The 23,733-nt window shown below is 42.8% G+C and overlaps 4 protein-coding genes across 4 annotated transcripts; 3 read left to right on the forward strand and 1 right to left on the reverse strand.

Moving 5' to 3' along the window:
* Positions 1-1,574: 1,574 nt before the first annotated feature.
* On the forward strand, positions 1,575-2,523 carry LOC148933662 (uncharacterized). Its single transcript, XM_089061036.1, has 4 exons — positions 1,575-1,634; positions 1,720-1,842; positions 1,926-2,067; positions 2,156-2,523. The coding sequence occupies exons 1-4, from the start codon at positions 1,575-1,577 to the stop codon at positions 2,521-2,523; spliced, it is 693 nt and encodes a 230-aa protein (XP_088917162.1).
* An 878-nt stretch (positions 2,524-3,401) lies between these two features.
* On the reverse strand, positions 3,402-5,749 carry LOC125220836 (protein FAR1-RELATED SEQUENCE 5-like). The gene is made up of 6 exons (XM_089061043.1): positions 5,725-5,749; positions 5,388-5,491; positions 4,730-5,310; positions 4,563-4,613; positions 3,749-4,164; positions 3,402-3,694 (listed from the first exon to the last, which is right to left on the reverse strand). The coding sequence occupies exons 1-6, from the start codon at positions 5,747-5,749 to the stop codon at positions 3,402-3,404; spliced, it is 1,470 nt and encodes a 489-aa protein (XP_088917169.1).
* A 55-nt stretch (positions 5,750-5,804) lies between these two features.
* On the forward strand, positions 5,805-7,126 carry LOC125220837 (protein FAR1-RELATED SEQUENCE 5-like). Its single transcript, XM_048122972.1, has 3 exons — positions 5,805-5,814; positions 5,955-6,625; positions 6,884-7,126. Exons 1-3 carry the CDS (start codon positions 5,805-5,807, stop codon positions 7,124-7,126), a joined length of 924 nt encoding a protein of 307 aa, XP_047978929.1.
* A 66-nt stretch (positions 7,127-7,192) lies between these two features.
* On the forward strand, positions 7,193-8,155 carry LOC125220838 (protein FAR-RED IMPAIRED RESPONSE 1-like). The gene has a single exon (XM_048122973.1). The coding sequence runs from the start codon at positions 7,193-7,195 to the stop codon at positions 8,153-8,155; it is 963 nt and encodes a 320-aa protein (XP_047978930.1).
* Positions 8,156-23,733: the final 15,578 nt, after the last annotated feature.

The following is a 23,733-nucleotide window of genomic DNA, read 5'->3' on the forward strand; positions in this document are numbered from 1 at the left end:
CAGTCAAATTGGAAAGAAGTTGTTGGGTTTGGAGGAGGAACATGTGGATGAGCAAGAAAAGATTGTTACACGTTTGACTCAAGCGAGGGAGGACGAAGAGGAGTACAATCAAGAGTGGATTGATGAGATGGAAAAAATGATGGCGGCCTACGACAAGAAGAAGACGATTGCAAGAGGCTTAGATAGGCCATCTTTTGTGCTGGATGGTTTTGAATGTCCTGACCCGTTTGCTACACAGCAAACACAGACGACAGACGTAGCTGGTGGTTCAGGGACAAGCAACAATGATGATACAGCCCAAGATGAGCCGGTTGGTGCTGCTGACCAGGGAGAGGACATGCCCGTGCAAGAGCAAATAGGCAGTGATATCCCTGATAACACAGCAGGAGATGATGGTGGTGCCCGATTTGAGAAACCTTCCATCTTAGCAGCGACTGAGGTATGCACTAAGAAACTAAATGATTAAGTGTTATTAATTAGTAACAGTATTACACCTTTTCATTTGTGTTCCATTGTTTGCAAGTGCCTAGAAGCAGTGTTGAAGATGATGGGAAGGATAGGGAGGATGCAGCGGCCAAGAGTAAAGCCGAGCCGAGACAAATAAAGACAAATCAAAGAGTGCAGCCGTAGAGGACACCGTCAAGGTAAATAGGTCTCAAGCATTACTTGCATTGTGTAATAATATTGTTACATTATTGAAAGTAAAACTGTACATTATATGTATGTATGTCTGCATTATTCAGTTCATTTTGTTTAATTCTTTTTTTTAAAAACCCAGACAACCAAAGGGAGACGTGCCGAGGTTCCGACAGCCAAGAGAAAACAGCCCGCTAGGGAGGGAGCTTCAAAGGCAGCGATGGGCAAACGGATGGACATTCGGCAGGAGGTTGAATATCTAAATGAAGCCATAAATTTATATATTATTACGTTGATGTCATGCATTATTGAATTGTAATTTTTTTTTCTTGTTTAAAGGTACAGACTGCTGCACCCCGTAAGGGCGTAGTGATTGGTGTTGTGCGAACAAATAAGCCATTACAACTTGTAGATGCAAAACATGGAGGTGGAGAGGTTGGTGATCAAGAAAAAGCGAGAGGGAAACACATCAGACAGGATTCAGATGCGGATGAGGTATCGAATAATGTAGTTAATTCAAAGACTAAAGTAATAGATCTACTAATTGCAACATTTAGGGTTGGTGATGACTTGTATGTGCTTTATATGTGTCTTTATTTTTTTTTAAAAGGGAACCGGACGAGTGAAGAAACCTAGTTTGGCTGCCCGGTCTCCATTCAACGAGAGAGCGGTTAGAGTGACAGCAAAGCCACACACAGTGGACAAGCAGCTCTACTACTGGGTTCTTAGCATAGCGGATAAGAACAAGTAAATTTTATACTCTAGATATTCTTATTTTTGGCACATGTGAATTTTTTTTAACTGGGTAAACATGTACAGGGATTCCGTTGTCTACCACGACAACTTTAAGAGTATTGTGCAGATCGAGATGCAATCTTTAGCCATTCAAGCCAGTGAGCCCCGATATTATCGATACGTGGAGCTCTTACCTGAATACAATGGAAAAGAACAAGGCGCCAGAGACGGTTTCCAGGCTTTTCTTCTCAACAAGACCATGCGTGAGTGTACACCGTTATCTCCATGTTTTTGTCCAGTTACTATAATAACTTAAAATTTGTAACGGCTAACACAAACAAACTACAGATTCAGTGTATGGTGGACGCACAACCCGAATGGACGGAAGAGTTCCAGTTTGATACGTTCTGGACCAGGGTTTTGGAGGAAACAATTGGAACGGGCAGCTATCAGTGGGACAAGTATGAAATAGTGAGTTATAATAAAATAATGTAGTTGATTGTTAGTTGTTGTGACATAATAATATGTGTTATAATGCTCCTTTCGTTGTGCAGTTCTTCTTCCCAATTTGGGGGACGACCCATCAGTATGTGGTCTGTTTTGATATTGGAGATTCCAAGATGAACATCATTGATCACACCATGGCTGAAACACACGGGACATTTGGAGAAAAATGTGGGGACACACCCTCTTTGCTAGTAATATACATTACACTACATCACTTCTGCATTATATACCACAAATTGTACATTATATGCCATTGTTCAAGTTTTTTTTTTGGGTGTAGAAAAATTTGCAGCAGCACTTACGAAGTCCAAGGTTTCAAAAATGACGGCACAGGTCAAAAAATGTAATGCGCATGTCGTGACAATGCCGTGGAGGAACAACAGCGGCACCGTGGACACGGAAGTGTATGTGATGAGGCATATGGAGATGTACTTTGGAGAGAGGGAGAAAGATTGGGACTGCGGACTAACTGCCAAAGGAACAAAGAGCCTGGAAATGTTGCGAACGAAGTTTGCAACGACTCTGCTAACTTCTCCACACAACTTGAAGACTGGGACCAACCAAACACAAGCCACGAAGCATTGGATGGATAGGTCGCCTAAATTTAGCTTCGAAAAGTGGGTCGAGAATTATGGGATCGAGTGAACTACATGTTTTTAAATTTGGATATGAACTAGATGTTTTTCTATGAGAACTCATGCTGGAAGGGTGAACATCGAATTTGTGGGTTGGAATGTTTTAGATATTTTGGCACTGAAAGTTTGCTGCACAAAACTTATAATGGCTTCAAATAACTTAATAATGTCAATTTATTACTTAATAATGTAAAATATATAGGGAATAATGTAGAACAAAACTATTGAATATAATAATGCTTTACAACAAGCTCGATAATCAATGCATGTAAGTAAACAAATAATGTAAGTAAATTCATTTATAATGCACTTTTCTGGGATACTAATGCAGTGACATACCAATGAATATAGCACAATACTGTAATAAATCTACATTTATAATGTATGAACTATGCATGTAATGCACGGTTATTCACATTGCGGAAAATATTGTTTCTCCAAAATGCCCGTCTCTTGTAATAATTCTGAAAAAGTATTAAGTACTAAATACAAATAATGTATCATATAGATAACAATAATGCACAAAAAACCATAAAAAAGGAGCAAGCATTTTAAAAACCTTGTTCACAGTGGGAAGACATCGACTTCAATACTGAACATAAAACGCAAAACAAAAACAAATAATGTTGTTATTATCAGAATGCATCAACATTTCCTCTTTCCCTTACGCAGCTCATTCTCCGTTTCAAGCTCTTTAAGCATTGGTCAATTTCTAGAGTCGTGATGGCACAACTCATTGCACGCCTTACACCGTCTTAGGGGCCTAGTAGCATCTTTGATAGCCTTTTCTCTCTTGGAAATCAGACAACTAACGGAGCTGCTCGCGTGCCCCTTCGTCTTTACCACATCCGGAGGGTGGACCTCAACGACTTCCGACCTTTCCATTCCTTAAAACTGTTCAATTATTCGCCTCTTCTCAGAGGCGGATGTTGTAGGAGTTCCAGCTTGAAGTGAATTACCAAGTTCCTCCAGTCCACCTACGAATGCACGAAGCACATCAATGTCCGTCTCAAATCGATGAAGAAAACCATAGAACAGTGAGATCCCTTGCTTTGAAACATTTTGCTTTTCATCAACAATGGACTGTGTAGGTAAAGTTTCATCAAAATGTCCATGGACAGCCTTAGCTAGCGGAGTCTTCATCCATCTACTTGCACAGTAGTTATCCGGAATCTTTTTAACTTCATTGTTCCAGAACAAAAAGAAGATATGGCTGCACAGATACCCCTACCTACTGAATAGTTTGCAATCACAAGAATATGACTCATCACTCCTATCATGTCTCACAAAGAAGGAATTGCGAAGGCTGTCTCCAAGTTTGTAGGTGTCAACACTGTCTGTAGATGAGAACCCCAAAACGCGGCATCTGTAATTTCCCTCAACAATCTCCTCTTGTATTTTCTTGAACATACTATCTGTGTACAGAGTAGAAGCATGTTTCTCGAAAGGCAAAGTAGTGGCCAATATAGGCAGAGCAGTAGCGTCTTGGTAGTCCAGCTTTGTTCTACTATTCCGCTGAAAATCCACAGCTTGGTTGAAATTCAAGTAGAATTCGACAATGTTGTTGCGTGGCTTCAGAAAGTTTTTATAGAAACTATTCTCCGACTCAGATATCGAGGTGGTTCTAATCATCGAGCCCAGTGGGAAAACTCTGAAGTACGCAGGTATCCATAATTGCATATACTTGTACAACGTCTTCAACCAACTGTGTTATTCCAGGCCATAATGCTCAACTACTCCATTCCACTCTTCTTCGAACTCGTCGGGTTCAAGCAGGTCCGACCAGACACATGCATTGAACTCTTTCTTGAAATCGTCGTCCCTCAATAACTGACCAGGAACTTTATTGGCCAACTTATGCTTGATATGCCACATACACCATCTGCGGCGAGTCCGACAAGAATCTCTTCAATAGCCGATCTCATCCCCAAATCTTGATCTGTAACAATCATCTTGGGAGCAACCCCCATAGATTGGACAAAATGTCTAAACAACCATGCAAAAGCGCCTATCCTTCTCGTTGCTTACCAAACCAGCAGCGAAAGTTACTGGTCGTCCATGATTGTCCTTTCCGTGAATGGCGCGAAGATCATGCAATACCTGCGTAACATAAGCCAACATAATTCAAACAAAGGACATATATAATGCATACAAAGTAAATAGTAATGCATACAATAATGTACATATTAAAATTTTATAATGCACGACAGGTATACCTATTGGTGTTGTAGGTGGTGTCAAAAGCCACAATATCACCGAACATGTGGTAATTCCTCTTCATCAAACCATCACACCAGAACAGAGCAACCAGCTGGTTGCTAGCATTAACCTCGTACTCATATGTGAATGCCTCAGACATCTCCTTCTTCCTAGCCATATCATCCAAAATCATTTGTACGTCAATACCATGAGCGTATGCTTTGATGTCTCGTGAAACATTCATTATATTCCCAACATTGCAGCCAACGAGCTGAAAACCACCGAGAATTTCCTTCAGCACATTAAACATGAGCGTGGGGCCTATATTAGCCTTTGAACAATCAAGAATAAATTGGTGATGTACGTCGTCCAACTTTCGATTGATTGACATAAGCTGCTGATGCTCTGTCCCAACCATATAATGGTTATGAACCTCGTTGAACTCCTCGACAGTATAACCTGAAACTCCTCCGTCGGAGAAGAACTTGAATGAGATACTGGCTTTGCAACCACACCGCTTGGATAACCGTCGACGTTTTATCGAAAAACCAGACCGTGCATTTGCTTGGTCATCCTCGCTCGACTTCTTGCTGCCTTCCTGTTGCATACCACATTATACCAAGTAATTATACCATCGGTTTTCCTCATTTGTGATTTGCGCGTATCAAAACCAACATCACGGGCATACACATCGTAGAACGCGAAACCAAAATCTAGTGATTTGAACTTCTGCCCAACCACATGCTTCAAATCTTTTGAATAGTCAGGTACAACAACCACTGCACACAATCACAAAAACAAAATCTCAGCTAACATAAACATTATGAACAATAAAACGTGCATTATCTATCTAATAATTTAAATTATACGTCACTAAATCTACATTATTTGTATCTAAACATTATTTTGATCTCCTATCTACACAAAATCCCGCATCTTCATATTATCATTAATTTTCAGAAAAGTCGTGCAATCTCATTTTATCATTTATCTTCATAAACTCTTCATAAACACAGTGTGATAGGAGTTGCAACCATTTTTGTATCTACACACAAGTTCTGATATCGATTGTTTTCTCATAGTAAAACGACGATGGAAGAAGGTATGTCGCTGTTTAATTTTAGTGATCATATGTGTGAATTTCAGTTGAATGTATGTTAAAATGTTTTTGTAATGTATGCCCACATGTGTTTAATGTATTCTACTAATCGTCTGATCAATTCATATTTTCAAATCATACAGTTACTATTGTGCCTGAGTGTTCAGCATCACTAAAACCTGTTGTGGGTCAGTGTTTCCAATCACTTGATTTTGCAATTGCTTTTTACGATGTGTATGCTCGAGCAGTTGGTTTTGACACGCGCAAACAAGGAGTAAAAAAAGTAGAAGGTGTTACTATTTGGCAGTATATTGTATGCACTCGTCAAGGTAAGAAGAGGACAGAGGAGGAGGATATGGTGAACGCCAGACATGGTTTCACGCTGAAAAGGAGACGTTTATCCAACCGGTGCTGCTGCCCAGCGAAGATATCACTTCGTTATTTCTCCGAAGGCGGACGTCCCGGATATAAGATTCATGAGTTTGTAGAGACACATAACCATACCATGGTGGAGGTGCAACATAAGCCATTCATGACTATAAATCAAAAGTTGACTGAAGTGCATGAGAAATTCATTCTTGATTGTTCAAGGGCTAATATCGGCCCCACGTTGACTTTCAAATTCCTGAAAGAGGTATTGGGAGGCTACCAAATGGTGGGGTGCACCGTTGGGGATATACGTAATGCATCTCGAGACATTAAAGCTTACGCTCAAGGTTATGATGTTCAGATGGTGTTGGACGAGATGCGTAGGAAGAAGGAACTATCTGATGCATTTACATATCACTATGAAGTTAATAGTGAAAATCAGTTGGTAGCCTTATTTTTGGTGCGATGGTGTCTCGAAAAGGAATTACCACATGTTTAGTGACATCGTTGCTTTCGATTCGACTTATAACACCAACAGGTACCTCATTCTGTTGATTTCGAATTGTTACATTATATTCAATATTAGTTACATTGTAATTAAACAATATGCTCTCCTTACGGTTGTACATTATGTTTAGTTTTTTTTTACATTATTTTTTGTTGGTTTGACATTTCTATGTTTTTTTGTCCATTTACTGGTAAGGATAATCGTGGGAGACATGTTACATTCGTTGCTGGTCTAGTTTCGAATGAGAAGACAAGTGCATTTGCTTGGTTGTTTAAACATTTTATTGAGTGCATGGGTGTTGCACCCAAAATGATGGTCACAGACCAAGATTTGGGCATGCGGTCAGCTATTGAGGAAATTCTTGTTGGCACTAGACATTGGTGGTGCATGTGGCATATAATGCACACGCTTTCGGTCAAAGCTCCGAAGAGGAGATGAACATTTCAAGAAAGATTTCCATGCTTGTGTGTGGTCCGAATTACACGAACCGGAGGAGTTGAAGAAATGTGGGATGCAATTATTGTAGAATATGGTCTAGAAAATGTGGGTTGGTTCAAAACCATGTATCGGCATAGGAAGTATTGGATACCTGCTTATTTTTGGGATTTTTCGCTGGGATCGATGATTAGGACCACATCTGTTTCCGAGTCTGAAAACAGTTTTTACAAAATCTTTCTTAAGCCTCGGTTAAATCTTGCTGAATTCTATTTGAGTTTCAATAATGCGTTGGAATCTCAACGTAATTCTAATGCAAAGTTGGACTATGCAGATTCTACTCTTGTGCCAATTTTGGCCATTGACCAACCTTTCGAAAAGCATGCATCCACATTGTATACCGACTCTATGTTCAGGAGAGTCCAGGAAGAAATTGTGGAGGGTTGTAGCAGATGTCGGATTGTTAGTATGTCATCCGAAGGTGTGATTGATTGCTATAAAGTAGGTGACAGCCACCGAACCACATTTGTTGTGACGCATGACAAGACGGACCAGTCTTATGTGTGCGAATGCAAGTTGTTTGGCAGGCATGAGTTTTTGTGCTGCCACATATTTTACCTATTCAAGAACAACGGATTGAAGGTCATTCCAGATAAGTACTCTGAAAGCAGGTGGATGAAGACGCCATTGGCAAAGGCTGTACATGGATACACGGCTGATGTGTTTCAAAACACTGATGCCCAAGATGAGAAATTGATTTTATCAAATGAATTGATCTCTATTTTTTTCAGTTGCCTTGCTAGTTGCCAGTCAAATATGGATACATTGTGCGCTTTTTCTGGTGGTATGAGAGATCTGAAGACTAGTATAGACACTGATTCTCCACCTATATCTGCAGTTGAAAAAAGAAGGATGGTTGAAGAGTTTTATGGAATGGTCAGACCAGAAGTTGTTGAAATTCACCCTCTTGACGTTATCCAAACAAAGGGGTCTTGTAGTACAAATAGCAAGCGTATAATTTCAAAGAGGTAGAAGGCTATAAAGGAGTACAATAGACCTTTGAGGAGATGTATGAATTTCCTAGAGATGGGCCATCATGATTCCCGGAATTGCCCAGAAAACGTGAATGGTAAGGGCAAGGAGAAATGCTGAATGTATGTTCATGAAGTCGATCCAGAATTATGTTTTGTTTGAACTGTCGTATTTATGTTTTCCAATAAACCTTTTTTCGTATTACATTATTTTAAGTTAAATGCTACATTTTTTCACGGTTTTTTGTAGGACGTATTACATTAAATCCGGTGCCGCTACATTATTCATGTTATTATAAACTACTTAGCTGGTACATCATATAACATAGTGGAATTCGGTAGAAGTATAATTGATGAATTAGTAATGTCCATATTTTGTCAAATAATGTAACTATATTGGATATTTGATATTCGTTCCAGCCTTATATGTTGATTTTAATTTCTCAAATAGTTTAATCGTTGTTGCCTATTTATGCTTCGTACCGAAATTTTGTCTTCGGTTGTTGTGATTTTTACATTATACTTCGCGGTCCCAGATTCAACTGATTGTTTTATCAATTTATTATTTCACAAATTTCAATTCCAACAAGCTATTATTATGGATGGAATAAACACAACTAAAAGTGCTTCAGTGCAACTTTGCTCATGAAAAAAGTTTACATTCATCTAAAACACTTTGCATCATTGGTCACTAACATTAGTATAACCAATGTGTTTAATTGCAACAGAACTTTCCTGCATAGTAATGTGTACATTATGCTTTTCCTCAGTCTTACAATTTTTCCCTTTTCATGGTCAACACATATAGGTAAAAACCATACTGATAGTACCACCAAATCTCCAATAATGTAATAGAGTAGGGCTTAACAAAAGATGTTTAACATAGTTCATAAATAATGTATGTCCCTAACACAACAATCCGAAATAGCAAGCGTACAAAAGGCAAAAACTGTTTTTAAAAATGCATAACATACTTTGTGTCTCACAAAATAATTCAGACAGGCGGATCACTCACTCCAAACCATAATTTTGAACAAACTTTTCGAAACTGAACTTTGCAGGCTTCTCTTTCCAGTGCCGATCTGCTGCAATTTTATTCACCTTTTCTCTGATATTATGCTTAAACGTGAGTAAGGCCGTGTTGAACTTAATCCTTAACATTTCCACGTTTTTGTTTCCCCTTGCCGTGAACCTGCAGTCCCAATCTTTGTCCTTATCTCCGAAAAAGGTTTCCATATGGCGCATCAGGTACACACCACAGTCCACCCTGTTGAAAATGCCTCTCCATGGCATACTGAGTAGATGCGTTGAACATTTGCGAATCATACCCGCTAGCTTGGGTCTTCTGAATTTCATGAGTGCATCAGCAAGGTACTTCCTCGACATAATTTCAATTACATTAAATTATAGTTCTCAACCATAAAAACTATTCAATTGTGCAATTACCGTATATAACACCATGGTTGACTCAGATAATATCAGCGAATTAATGTACGTACCAACAAAGAAGGTGTTTTCCCATATTCAGCGTTGAAGGATTCATGTGAATCGGCAAGTGTGTTGTCAATCTCATTCAGCTTCCCAGCAGCAACATCGAAGCACAAAAGATATACATGCTCGGGTCCTTGAATCGGGAAGAAAATCTAACATATTCACAAAATTAGATACTTATATTAAATAGCAGCTTAGTTGCTCTAGTACACCTCACCAGTTCATAGTTATTCCATTCAAAATCTTTCACAGCTAATACTTCACCCAGAACCCTGGTGTGGAATAGATCAAACAACCTTTGTTCTTCCCATTCAGCTAGTGGATCCACAATGGTATGCATCTGCATTATATTGTTTTAAAACTCCATCAATGTCATTAAATTTATGCAAACTAAATGCTAGTATTTTACTCACACTTGGTCGGGTAGAGAAAAACAGCCTTGAAGCAGTTTCTGGTACCTTTACTAACCGAGAAGGCTAATTTCATGCATCGATTAGGGGTAAAATTATGTGATTTCATGGGTGTAACAAGGTTTTATAAGCCAGGTGTGTAGACCGCTAGCCCCAGTAAGAAAATGAAGATTATCGGGGAGGGGAAGCTAGCGGGAAAATTAAGCAGAAAAAGGAAGAGCCAATAGACTGAGGAGCATCGAATCAGAGGGAAAAATGGAGATTGCAAGAAAAGTCTAGAAGCTTTGTCCGCTATAAATAAGAGCATATGCTTGACATGAGCATCATCACTTTTCAGCTCGTAGCTTAGTTTTCACTTTTCTACACACACTCACGGGGAATTTGGTGCGGGGGTTCACATTTCAGCTAAATAGTGTCGCAACACCGTCTCCACGGAGGTGAAGAAACAATCATCTTTTACTTTTCTGTTTACTTCTCTTACTCGCCGAGTCCTCGCTGTTCGAGGCTCGGCTCTATTTTGCTATTATGGTTGGATACTTCGTACTTTGCAATGGATATCGCTACTTTTGTTTTCGTTTATCTTATCGTGGTGTTTTTGGTTTGATTTGCTGATTATTGTTGGTTGATCTGAGTTTGGAGTTGGTATGTGAGAAATTTGTTGTTGATCGGTTGAATCTACGTAAACTTGTGAAGATCGGAGATGGAAATGATGTTTGATTGTTGTGGATGGCTTGGATCCGGAGTGGATTAAGCGTCCCGTGGTTGGATCTGCTTGTTTTCGTTTCATTTAGTTGTTTAAGTTCTGCATTCTTGTTTTGCCTCATCTAGTATTCGTAGATCTGCTTTAGTTTTACCTGTTCTGTATTTCTATCGGTTTGATTTCGTTTAATTTGTTTCGGTCTTCATTTTGCTCTGTTTTTTAGCTGGTTGTTTCGTGATAAATATTGGAGAAGATGATGTCGCTGTTAGTTAGTCCTTTAGTTAGTTATTTTGCAGTTTTTCAGTCGTACTATGTTGTTTTGGTAAATGGTCCCCACGTTTAGCTTTTTCCAAGTCTAGGTTAATTTAGGTAACTGTTCGCTCGGTCTAGTAATTGTCTTGCTCTATTTCGGTTAACATGCATGCTTTTATGTCTCTGCCTAGATCTAGCTGTTAGAGTAGAATATTTCATTTACCAAGTCTAGGAATTAAAGCTCAACCCCAAAAATTGCATGGCAGCAGCCAGAAAAAAAAATAGTTCCCAAGTCTTTGAACATGTTTACTTGCGCATTCATCTCTGTGGATTCAATCCCTACTTACATGTACTAGTGTTCTTAGCTAAAGTTGGTTGAGGGTTTTGAAGGGGGAGTTAAGGTAGTGATTGTGTGCCCAACGACAGGTAGCTCAAGGTTCTCTGAGTTCCTAGACCTAGTGTCTAGCGGATTTCCTGGACCGAGGGTTTTCTTTATTAATTTTAGAACACTCTTTCGCTGACCATTAAACTTCATATATCAGACTCTTCAAATGGCGCCGTTGCCGGGGATGGATGGTGTAGTTTGTTTACGTGTTTGAGGATTTGGTGTATATAGTTTTAATTTCGGTTATTTGTTTTTCTTGGCAGTTTATGAGCAAGGGCTCACGATTTGGGAACTGGAGTAACCCGTCTGGGTCAAGGGACGCTCAAGTCAGGTGGCAGGTTAAGGAATCAACATCCACCATCACCACCACCAGATCAGGGTTTACAATAGTGGATCCATTCCCATTCGAATCAGAAAGTGAGAAGGAGTGGAACTCGTCAGGAGGAGAGGATCCGAAGTTGTCTACAGAAACAGAGCACTACGAAACCGAGGAAGAGGAAGACGTAGATATGGCACACCTGGAGGATCCCGACCCGGAGATAGGTTCACTCACTGTACATCTGGACGGTGAACCCGCCCATGCCATAGTCTCGAACCAGCGCCAGAGGTCTATTGATATCAAGACAAATGTGCTGGGTGTTTTACCTACATTCTCTGGACGAAGGAATGAATGTCCTTATGAATTCCTAAACGAGTTTAGTAAGCTGTGCAGTATCCAAAAGCGACCCAACGAGGCTACTGAGGAGGACTACCGCATGCGTGCAGTCCCATTTGCCCTTAAGGGGAAGGCTAATACTTGGCTGTTGAGGCTTCCACCAGACTCGATCAACACATGGAAGGATTTCAAACTGGAATACCTGGATTATTTCTTCCCGTCTAACAAAACAAATGCCCTAAAGAAGGAGATTAAGGAATGCAAACAGGATTACGATGAGTCCTTGAGTCAGTACTGGTCTCGTTTTAAGTGGCTGCTCGACTCCTGTCCCAATCATAGGATGATGCAGGCTGAGACTTTTTACTTGTTCTATGAAGGAGCTAATCCTGAGTCGAAGGACTTAATGAATTCATCGAGTGGGGGAAATTTTACAAAGAACAAGGCAAGTGAAGCACGTGAGATTTTGGGAAGGCTGATCGACGCAAAGAAGGCGTACCACCACCCACGTATCATGAGGAGAGGTTCAGCCAACGCAATCAAGGAACAAGAAGGAGTTGGAGTTGGGGACAGGATAGATCGGTTGGAGAAGGCACTTCTTAGTGCGATTGAGAAAAAGAATTCCCCGACCTCGCAGGAGAAAGAGAAGCCACCAGGTCCAGAGGAAAATCAACTCCAGCTCTATTATGGTCCACCGCCTGATGGAGAGTTCCAAGCCCAGGTAAATCTAGTAGGGAATTGGAATCAAAATAATCAGAATACAAGCTGGAATTAGTGGAAGATCAAGGAGGCACCATGGAGAGACAACCCTTGTTTTAGATGGGCAGACGGAAACCAACAGCTCCAGCTACAGTACCCAGGTCCAGTAGAGGCCCAACAGAACTGGCCTAACCGTGGTCAGGACGTACCCCAGCATAATCCAAACTGGTCAGGGAAAAATCAGGAAGGACCAAATAACTGGAGTTATCGCAATTAAGGGGACCAGTCCAATTGGAACAACAGGAACCAGAGTAATCAAGGGAGTTCTTATGTGCCACCACACCAGAGGAACGCCACTGGAAACAATCAGAATTTTCAGCAAACACACCCGGGAAATCAAGAGTCAGGGAGCCAGTTCGGTAACAATCAAGGAGGTCAGGGTAATTATCGCCCAAATCAGGGGAGTAGACCAAGCCACAATCAGGGGTCAAGTTTAAATCAATCGAACTACAAGCCTCCGAGGAATCTGGATGAGATGGTACATGACCTAGTCAGCTTTCAACAAGAGCATTAGTCAGATAACTTTGAGGTCAGGACGGGGCTATGAAGGTCCGGTGATGAGAAAAGATGAGAATACACCTCTATTGACGAGCAAGGAAAGCAAGACCCCTGACCCAGAGGATACTGAGGTAAGGAATATCAGAGTAGAAGATGGTCTTCAAAAAGGGGATATGGAGAAACCACTACCTCGGATGGCCGACCCATTTTTCTTAGACCCAGAGCCTAAAGTGGAGATTGAGGAAGGAAGGAAAGAAGTCGGCGAATCATCCGTCCCAGGTCCAACAGGGACGTTGAAACGCATGAAGTCATTCCCTCATCGGGGGGAAGCCAAAAAGAAGAAGGACGACACCGAAGACTTCATGGAGATTTTCGGCAAGCTGGAGATCAACCTGCCCTTCCTACAAGCTTTGAAGCTGCCTACATTCGGTAAATTCATCAAGGAGTTCATAGCGGGGAAAACCAAGCCCGACGGAAAAATATTAATTGGAGAAAATGTGTCAACGGTGATACAGAAGAGGAGGATGCCATCAAAATGCACAGACCCAGGTATGTTCACTTTGCCCATTTCTTTGGGTGACATAAAAATTGAGCATGCGATGTGTGATCTAGGAACCTCGATACATGTGTTACCACTTTCAATATATAAGAAGCTGATGGGGGTAAGTTTGGTTGATACGAAAGTGGTAATTCAGTTAGCCGATAGAACATGCATTTCACCCGAGGGTGTGCTGGAGAATGTGATTGTCAAGGTGCATGATTTCCTATACCCAGCCGATTTCCATGTAATAAAAATGAGTGATAATGAATCTGCTGAGTCTAGCGAAGTGCTTTTAGGAAGGCCATTCTTACGCACCGCTAAGACTATAATTGATGTGTTTGATAGAACAATATGCCTAAATTATCATGGGGAAAAAATACACATTTAACATCGATGAAGCCATGAAAAAACCATTGGATGTTGAGAATTTGCATTCTGTCGATATCATTAACCCCCTGGTCCAGGAATATTGATAAGTCGTATTCTAAGCCTTGGTTACTGGTCAGTATGTCGTGAAATGCATGTATTATCTGCAAAACAGTTGCTCAAGTGTGCAGGATTGAAGGATCCAAGTCAGTAGGAGACGATTCAGGTGACGCAAGTGAAAAGGGCGCCAAAAAGGTGCGATACTGACCAGGATGCATGCCAGATAAAAGGCTCGAGATGGAGAAGGAGGATAGCTGGGATGATCATTGACAAGGGCAAAAAGGTCAAAGTGCGGGAGAAGTCTACCCTAAAAGCAAGGGCAAGCCTCCCTATAAAAGAAGCCACTTGGAGAGAGAGAAAAGGGGGGGTTCGAAGCTCTCAGTTCGCAGTTCGACAATTACACTTAGTAGAATTCTCTCTAGAAGATCCATCCTTCAGCATTATCCCACTTCTCGTTCCTCGCCACAGCCATGGTCACTTGACGTCCAGAGTTTGCCGGAGAAGTCATCAGTCCGTCGTTCCAACCAGTTATCGTAGCAGTGTAGTAATATCATCACCCGGAGTGGCACAAACAATCTTAATCGCTTTCTTAGTTTAAAGTTTACTTTTCATCATTTAAGTTATTTGCAAACACACATCGTTGTTGCTCTTTTGAAGTACTTGTTATTTTCCAATGTTTACATTATGATGATTCTATTTCGCATGTCACTTTGGTTCGAGTTTGCTTCATTCTGCCTAGGAAAGTTAGATTTAGTTATTGCTTTCAATTTCTAAGTGTTTTCTTATCGAGAGTTGTTGATTCAAACTGTAGCTATGCTTAGTCAAGTCTTCGTGCATGAGTTTCTTTTCTGCGCCGCGATTACCACCTTGCATGTCAGTCAGTAGAAGTAAAAGTTGCAGTTTACCGTTTAATTTAAGTTTAAGCATTTTAATCGATGGATCTTAAGTTTGAATATGTGAATCTGAAGTTCAGTCATGGTGTTTGTGTTTATCTGCATTCTGTTAATACTTGGTGAAGAAGAAAACGTCAAAATCAACTTTATTGGACCACTTTTACTTTTAAGTTACTTTTGCTTTTGTTCCCTACTTTTCAGATGTACTATCCAGACTTGTCAGAAAGCCCCCAGCCAACAGATATACCTTGTAGTCTAAATTTCCTCTTTTAGTAACTGTCCACTTTCCATATGTCTCTGATACACCTTGTCCCCTATTTTCACGAACACTCCCACATGTCTGTTATTTTCCCGCCTACTAGTCAGTAGAGTACCACCTTTATTTCCTGTCTAGGTAAAATCTCAACCCAAGCGTGGTAGCTAACCAAACACCTAGGAAAGTCACCGCAGTTATCAAAACGTGTCCATCCTCGTGGGATTCGACCCTTACCTCCATTATACTAACCAGTAGAACTGGGTTGAGGAAATTTGTTTGAAGCCAGGTCCCGGTTATCGTACCAATGACTCAGCTAGGTCGGGAATCTCTTCCTGATCAGTTGGATACACTCCAATTCACATACGAAAACCAAAAAAGGGGGAACAAACCTGACCGTTCAAAATGGCGCCGTTGCCGGGGATGGATGGCGTTCATACCTGTTATTGTGTGTGATCTTTTTGGTGTACATCCTGTTTATAATTTTTCTTTTCTTTTTGTTTTCAGTTTATGAGAAGTGGCTCGGCTCCTGGCCAGTGGAGACCAAGGATACTTCCCAGAGGAACAATACTCGTTACCACTCGTTCTGGCCTGTCGACAGCACTGTCCGACCTAGGCACGAGTAGCGACGAAGAAAAAGAGGAGCTAGAGTACCAAATCCCGGAGCTTCCACCCCAACCAGTAAGAACACTAGTAAGGATGGCTGACCAAGGTGAGGACGATCCCGAGCTCGCAACACTTACCGCACACGCCGACGGAGATCCCCCACAAGCCATAGTGGTCACCCCAGGCCAGACCGCCTGTGATGTGAAACCCCACGTGATTGCAATCCTACCGACGTACTGTGGGAAGAGCTACGAGGGACCATACGAATTCTTAAATGAGTTCTGCAAAATCTGTAAGGAACTGAGGCGGCCAGCAGGAGCGAGCGAGGATGATTACAGACTGAAAGCCCTACCTTTTGTCCTAAAGGGAGAGGCTAACACTTGGTTCATGCGCCTGCCAGCCGACTCTATCAATACATGGGCCGATTTCAAGTCAGTTTTCCTAGCCGAGTTCTTCCCGTCTTCAAAGACAAGCGAATTGAAGAGGAAAATATCGTGCATAAGGCAAGAATATGATGAAACCCTGAGCGAGTACTGGGAGAAGTACATGAGCCTTCTGGAGTCATGCCCCAACCATCGCATGAAGGAGATAGAGGTGCACCACACCTTCTATGAGGGGATGAACAAGGAAACCAAGGATCTGGCGAATTCATCATCTGGAGGTGATTTCACCCAGTTGAGAGTAAGTGAAGCCAAAAAGGTGTTACGCAAGCTGTTGAATGCGAAGAAGACGTACGACAACGCGAGAGATGGGTACAGCAGAGAAAGGGTAGCGAGTGCTTCGGTTACTGACCAGGAGGAACGGATGGACTTGAAGATGGGGGAATTAAAGAAGGAATTGCTGACTGCAATCAAACAAACACTCCACCACCTTCTCCAACTAGAGGCCAAGAAGCCCCAGCACTACCATATGATCAGCCAGACAACTCACTGGATGTGGAGCAAGCAAATGCCGCAGGATACTACAATTCCAACGGCAATTGGATTCTGGGAAAACAAAGAGATGCACCGTGGAGGGACCACCAAAATTTCCGATGGGGAGATGGAAATCAGAATCAGAACCAAAATCAGGCTCCAAATCAACCCAACCCCCAACCGAACCAACATCCCAACCGCGGACCAACAAACCCTGACTACCAGTCTAACTGGGTAGGAAGGAACCAACATCCTCAGAACCAAAACTCTCAAAACCAGAACCCGAACCCTACCTATGTGCCACCCCATCAGTGAAACTCACCAAACCAAACCAGAACCAGAACCAATTTAACCCAGGGCCTCAACATAACACCCACCACCAAAACCAAAATCAGTACCAGCACAACCACGATCAGTATAACCCTCCTGCCCAGTATAACCAGTACCCACCAAACCAAAACCAACAAAATTTCTCAGGCTACCAGTCAAACCCACCACCTCAGTATAACCAGCATTAGAGCTCGAACCAATTCAATCACCCAAACAGGTCGAGGAGGTCCATGGAGGACATGATGGGAGAGATGTTTGTCTCGCAGCAAAGCATTAAAAATGACTTGCAGTCCAGTAATGAAACAATGCAATGAATGCAAAGTGCCCAGAAGGAGCATATGGCAAATATGGATATGATGAACAGGCAGTTGGCCCAGCTCGCTAACTCGGTGGGCGAAATGAAAGGGAACTCAGGGAAACTCCCATCTACTGTCCATGTACCTGAAAAGGCAAATGTGAGCAAGATTACACTGCGGTCCGGAACAGCTTACAAGGGACCTCAACTCAAGAATCCTATTGGGGAGTCTAGTAGAGAAAGGGTGTTGAGCGACACCATCTCAGCGGAAGAGCTCAAGAGGCCTCTGCCTCAGATGGAGGATCCGTTTTTTCTAAACGAGGGGCCTACCGTGGAAGGAAAGGAGGAAGGAACACAACCTAGAAATGAGCAACCGGAAAGAACATTGCCCACGTCGGAATCTCAAACCCAGGGGGTACAAAAGGAAAGTCCACAAGGACTAACTGGAGAGGCTAAGGGAGAAAAACCGTTTCCATATCGGTTTGTGACGAAGAGGAAGAAAGAAAACCCTGTGGATTTCATGTCGATCTTTGGGAAGCTGGATGTCACCATACCATTTCTCCAAGCCGTGAGACTGCCCCCTCTAGGGAAGTTTATAAAGGAGTTCATAGCTGGGAAAGCCCAGGAGGATGGAAAGATCATGGTGGAGGGAATAGCGTTAGCCATTGTACAGGAGAAGCTACCACCCAAGAGAGCCGACCCAAGTATGTTTACCCTACCCATAACAATTGGAGAGGTGAAAATCGAGCATGCAATGTGTGATCTAGGAGCATCTATCAATGTTATGCCGTTATCCATTTATAATCAGTTAAAGGGGGTAAAATTGTCGAATACTAGGGTATTGATCCAACTGGCTGATAGGTCATGTATCAATCCTGAGGGTGTATTAGAAAATGTGTTGGTCAGGATACAAAACTTTACTTATCCCGCTGATTTTTATGTCATTAAAATGAGTGAACCAGAAGCTAGGGAGTCTAGCGGGATATTGTTAGGAAGACCATTTTTAAGAACGGCTAAGACAATTGTGGATATGGCCGAGGGGACAATATGCATTGACTTCAATTGTGAGAAATTTGTCTTTGACATCAATGAAGCCATGAAAAGACCAATAGATTCTGAAAATCTATGTTATGTTGATGTAATTGACCCCCTAGTCTAAGAATTTCTTGAGACCGAATAATTGTAGGAAAAGCTCCAAGCCTTGGATGTGTATGCCCAGGCTGATGTGGAAGCAGCCGCATGGTGTGATCTGATCAGTAGCCGAGGGTTGACTGACGAAGAGATCGAAGAAGCAATTATGGAATTCTGTCACAAGTCAGAACTAGCAGGATCCGTAGGGGCCGTGGTACCGGCCAGTATGGAGGAAAAATCAGATGCTGAACAGGAACAAGAGGAGGATTCAAAGAAGAACCCTCTACCTACGGACACACTACCCCCGCAAGTGGGGTTGAAAAAGTTTCCAGCAACCCTTAAGTATGCCTACCTAGGGGAGGAAGACTCATCCCCTGTAACCATCAACAGCGGGTTGACTGAAGAGCAAGAGGCAAGACTACTAACGGTGCTGAGCAAAAACAAGAAGGCCATTGGATGGAGCCTTATGGACCTGGTAGGTATAAGCCCGGACGTCTGCATGCACCACATTAGGCTAGAGGATGGAGCCAAGGCGCATAGGGACTCCCAAAGAAAGGTGAACCCAAACATGCGAGAAGAGATACTGAAGGAAATCTTGAAGTTGCTCTCACTGGGCATTATATACTCGGTGCCAGACAGTGAATGGGTTAGCCCAATCCATATGATCCCCAGGGATCCAGGTGATTAAGAATGAGAGGAATGAACTAGTGCCCACCAGACTAGTTACTGGGTGGCGAATGTGTATAGATTACCGAAAGCTGAACACTACAACCAGGAAGGACCACTTCCTCCTGCCATTCATCGATCAAATGCTGGAGCGACTGGCTGGGTACAGTGGATACTTTCAAATTTATGTGAACCCGGTGGACCAGGATAAGACCACGTTCACGTGCCCGTTTGGAACCTATGCGTATAGGCGTATGCCATTTGGCCTATGCAACGCCCCCGGTACTTTTCAACGGTGCATGATGAGCATATTCTCGGACTTGATTGAATATTGTATAGAGATCTTTATGGATGATTTCACTGTCTATGGAGACTCTTTCGACTCGTGCTTGCAACATTTGGATATGGTTCTAGGAAGGTGTCAAGCAAAGAGTCTGGTCTTGAACTTTGAGAAATGCCACTTTATGGTTACAGAAGGAATTGTTCTAGGACACGTGGTGTCAGAAAAGGGAATCTAGGTGGATCAAGCTAAAGTGGATGTCATATCCAAACTACCCTTCCCTACTGATCAGAAAGGAATAAGAGGTTTCCTTGGCCATGCTGGATTTTATTGAAGATTTATCAAGGATTTCGCCAAGATTGCCCAACCTCTTACCAGGCTTCTCCAGAACGAGGTGGAGTTCGTCTTCAATGAGCATTGCAAGGCTGCTTTCAACCTCCTTAAGGAAAAATTGATTTCTGCACCGATCATTCAGGCTCCTGACTGGGATCACCCCTTCGAAGTGATGTGCGATGCTAGTGACTATGCAGTGGGGGCCGTACTGGGTCAGAAGATCGATGGGAAAAGGTACGTGATATTCTATGCATCAAAAACCTTGAATCAAGCCCAACGGAATTATGACACCACCGAGAAGGAGATGTTGGCGGTTGTCTATTCATTCGAGAAGTTCAGGCAGTACCTACTGGGATCCAGAGTCATCATCTATACTGATCATGCGGCGATCAAGTATCTCATTGCGAAGAAGGAGTCAAAGCCCCGACTGATCAGATGGGTGCTGCTTTTACAAGAATTCGACTGGGAGGTAGAAGACAAGAAGAGAGTTGAGAACAAGGTAGCGGACCACTTGAGCAGAATAATACAAGAAGGGAACAGTGAAGATGTAAGGGATCGATTCCCGGAAGAGCATTTATGTGAAGTAATTTTCTCCGCAAGGAAGATCGATTGGGAAGAAGTGATGAGACTCACTGGTCAGGACGCAACAACCAAGGGCAAGGAGAAAGTGGAACAGGAACCCTGGTATGCGGACTTGGCAAACTACCTAGTAACAGGAGAGCTGCCAATGGTGCCAAACATGACAAAGGCTCAGAGGATGATGATCAAGAGCGAAGCAATGTATTATTTCTGGGACGACCCATACTTGTGGAAGGCAGGAGCAGACCAGGTCATTAGAAGATGTGTTCCTGACTGGGAGCAACGGGATGTACTGACGCACTGCCACTCCTTGGAATGTGGAGGACATTTCGGGCCAAGGAAGACTGCCAGAAAAGTGTTAGATAGCAGATTCTACTGGCCGACCCTGAATAGAGATGCATACGAGTTCTGCAAGGGCTGTGACCGTTGCCAACTGACCGGTGGGATCTCCGCGAGGGACGAAATGCCGCAAGTTCCAGTAATAGTTTGTGAGGTGTTCGACATCTGGGGTATGGACTTCATGGGTCCTTTTCCCTCATCTTATGGGAACTCCTACATCCTAGTGGCAGTTGACTACGTGTCAAAATGGATAGAAGCCAAGGCCACAAGCACTTGTGAATCTAAAGAAGTCACCAAGTTCCTCAAGAGTCATATATTCAGCCGATTTGGGATACCAAGGGCAATCATCTCCGATCAAGGGACTCACTTCTGCAACCGAACGGTCGAAGCATTGATGAAGAAGTACGGAGTTCATCACCGCCTATCCAGTCCTTACCACCCTCAAGCCAACGGGCAGGCAGAGATCTCAAACAGGGAAATAAAGAGCATTTTAGAGAAGACAGTCAACCCCTCTAGAAAAGATTGGAGCACAAGGTTGGAAGATGCTCTGTGGGCATATCGGACAGCCTACAAAACTCCTATAGGGATGTCCCCCTATCGCATCGTCTTTGGGAAGATGTGTCACTTGCCAGTGGGAATTGAACACCGAGCATACTGGGCAGTACAACAGGTTAATGTGGATGCTAAGGCCTGTGAAGAGGAAAAGAAGCTACAACTTCAAGAGCTAGAAGAACTCAGATTGGAGTCGTTCGACTCAGCCATGTGGTATAAGGAGAAAACAAAGATGTGGCACAACAAAAATCTGAGAACCAAGGATCTCCAAGTTGGTCAGAAAGTACTACTCTTCCAGTCAAGACTGAAGCTAATGCCTGGGAAGCTCAAATCCAAATGGGCAGGACCTTATATTATCACTGCATTACGTGCTAATGGAGTGGTCGAGATTTCAGGGAGTATCCCTAACTCTGAACCTTTTGTTGTTAATGGACATAGATTAAAAATATATAGGGAAAATGAAGAAGTGTGTGTAGTGGAAGAAATTCCACTACACTTTAAGAGCATCTAAATGACCAGTAGGAAAGGGATTTGAAGTTCCACCTGGTCAACGTCATATGTATTGTACATACTGACCGGGTAAAGCTTCAAATACCCTTAGTAATGATGTAAATATTGTAAATATTTGGTAATTTAAATTAAGTTAAGAAGGATAAACAACAAAAAGATTTTTTTTCGGATCTTAAATATTAATTCGGAGTTCGTACTGACCACGAGGATACTACTTGGGTGAAACTCTGAATTATATTAAAGACCCATTTATTTACTTTTTTCTATTTCTAGCTAATTGAGAAGAGGGAGATGAGTAAAGTTTTTTGGGGTGTTGCAGCTTTGCAGGCGAGTGCAGAGGCTGGGAGGCGCGTGAAACAGGGACGTGACAAGCAACGTCCAATAACTGCCAGCACTCGCAACCACCTTCCACACGAAGCGTCTCAACCGAGCGACCGCCTACAAACGGTCAAAACCCTCAACTACCCACCCCTCTATAAAACACCCCACCGCCTACTCCCCTTCACTTTACAAACCCTTACCTGCACTCTCTCTCCCACAACCACCACCCCCACTCCGAAAAACTACCACCCACTAAAGAAACCACCGCAAACCACCACTGGTACAGTCATGGCAAAGAGAAAGGCAACCAACAACCGAGCATCTACCACCGGCGAAGCCTCGTCAGAACTCCAGCCAGCAGCCAAGTCGCGGCCGCCAAGCCCACAACGATCACAACCACCGCCGACGACACAAATTCCGGCAATGGTTCCTTTAGACGCACTGGCGGCGTTTCTAAGGCAACACGACCCTAACAGAGACTGGACAACAACCCTAGCCGGATTTAGCCTAACCGTAGGAATGCCGGCGACATCAAACCCTACCCCAACTTCAACCACAGAACACCCACCCACCACCACCCCAAAAACCTCAATTCCAACGTCCGAAAATATTCCCTCAACAATTGCTGCACAATCAGAACCCTCCCACCCTTCTCCCATACACCAACAAACAGAGCCGATGGACGTCAGCCCTCTTTCCGCCTATCAAGATCCCAACTGGGGAGAAACAGAAGACAAGGAGAGTGGAGGGAGAGCAAGCGAGAGCGAGAAAGGTGAAGCAGAGGAGATTAGGGCCACTGACGCAAAAATCGATGTAGCGGAGGAGGAGATAGATCTGAACGAGACGGCCAGGAAGCAAGGGATAATGACGGATGAAGAATTCCAAACAGTTTTGGGCAAAGGGGATCGAATCGTGATAAACCCTGAAGGGGTGGCTGAGGTACTGGACCTCGCATCCCAGACAGTAAGGAAGGAGGAAGCAACAAAGGAAGCGGAACAGTCGGAAGGGGTAGTCCACCAATCAGTGGAGGAGAGGACAGACAAACAACCGAAAAAGGCAGAACAACCTGAGGAGGAGGGGCAAGAGCCAGACACACATCAAGAATTGGTCTCCAATTCTGTCGTATATGGTCTCCAAAGAATTGGTCTATGTATGAAGCGGTTTCCAATATTAACGCGACTCACCTTAGTGGGAGCCTTAATCCTAAGAAATAGCAAGTTCATTGGTTAGACTTCTCAAAATTAAGTTCAATTTTATCTAGACGTGATTTCCAATATTATCGCGACCCACCATAGTGGGAGCTTTAATCCTAAGAAATTGCAAAGTTCAGAAGATTGAATTGACTTGTGAGATAACTGCAGAATTTTGTTTGTGGCGTGCGACCTTCCTTAGAAGGAGTATCAATACGGAAATGAAATTCTTGGTGTGAATATTCAATGGTACAAGCTTAGGCAACGTTTGGC

Source organism: Salvia hispanica, chromosome 1 (genome assembly GCF_029641045.1).
Source record: "Salvia hispanica isolate PSC_SH4W2 chromosome 1, Shi_PSC_v1, whole genome shotgun sequence".
NCBI lineage: Eukaryota > Viridiplantae > Streptophyta > Magnoliopsida > Lamiales > Lamiaceae > Salvia > Salvia hispanica.

What these genes read in the sequence shown, in the direction of transcription:
- LOC148933662 (XM_089061036.1), top strand. Translation starts at nt 1,575, where the DNA reads ATGGAAAAGAACAAGGCGCCAGAGACGGTTTCCAGGCTTTTCTTCTCA. An exon ending in TCTTCTCAACAAGACCATGC is followed by an intron (nt 1,635 to 1,719) that starts GTGAGTGTACAC and finishes AACAAACTACAG; the next exon opens with ATTCAGTGTATGGTGGACGC. An exon ending in AGTGGGACAAGTATGAAATA is followed by an intron (nt 1,843 to 1,925) that starts GTGAGTTATAAT and finishes TTCGTTGTGCAG; the next exon opens with TTCTTCTTCCCAATTTGGGG.
- LOC125220836 (XM_089061043.1), bottom strand. Translation starts at nt 5,749, where the DNA reads ATGGTTGCAACTCCTATCACACTGT. An exon ending in ACGATGTGTATGCCCGTGAT is followed by an intron (nt 5,311 to 5,387) that starts GTTGGTTTTGAT and finishes GGTATGCAACAG; the next exon opens with GAAGGCAGCAAGAAGTCGAG. An exon ending in ACCACCTACAACACCAATAG is followed by an intron (nt 4,614 to 4,729) that starts GTATACCTGTCG and finishes TATGTTACGCAG; the next exon opens with GTATTGCATGATCTTCGCGC.
- LOC125220837 (XM_048122972.1), top strand. An exon ending in TTAATAGTGAAAATCAGTTG is followed by an intron (nt 6,626 to 6,883) that starts GTAGCCTTATTT and finishes TTTACTGGTAAG; the next exon opens with GATAATCGTGGGAGACATGT.
- LOC125220838 (XM_048122973.1), top strand. Translation starts at nt 7,193, where the DNA reads ATGTGGGATGCAATTATTGTAGAATATGGTCTAGAAAATGTGGGTTGG.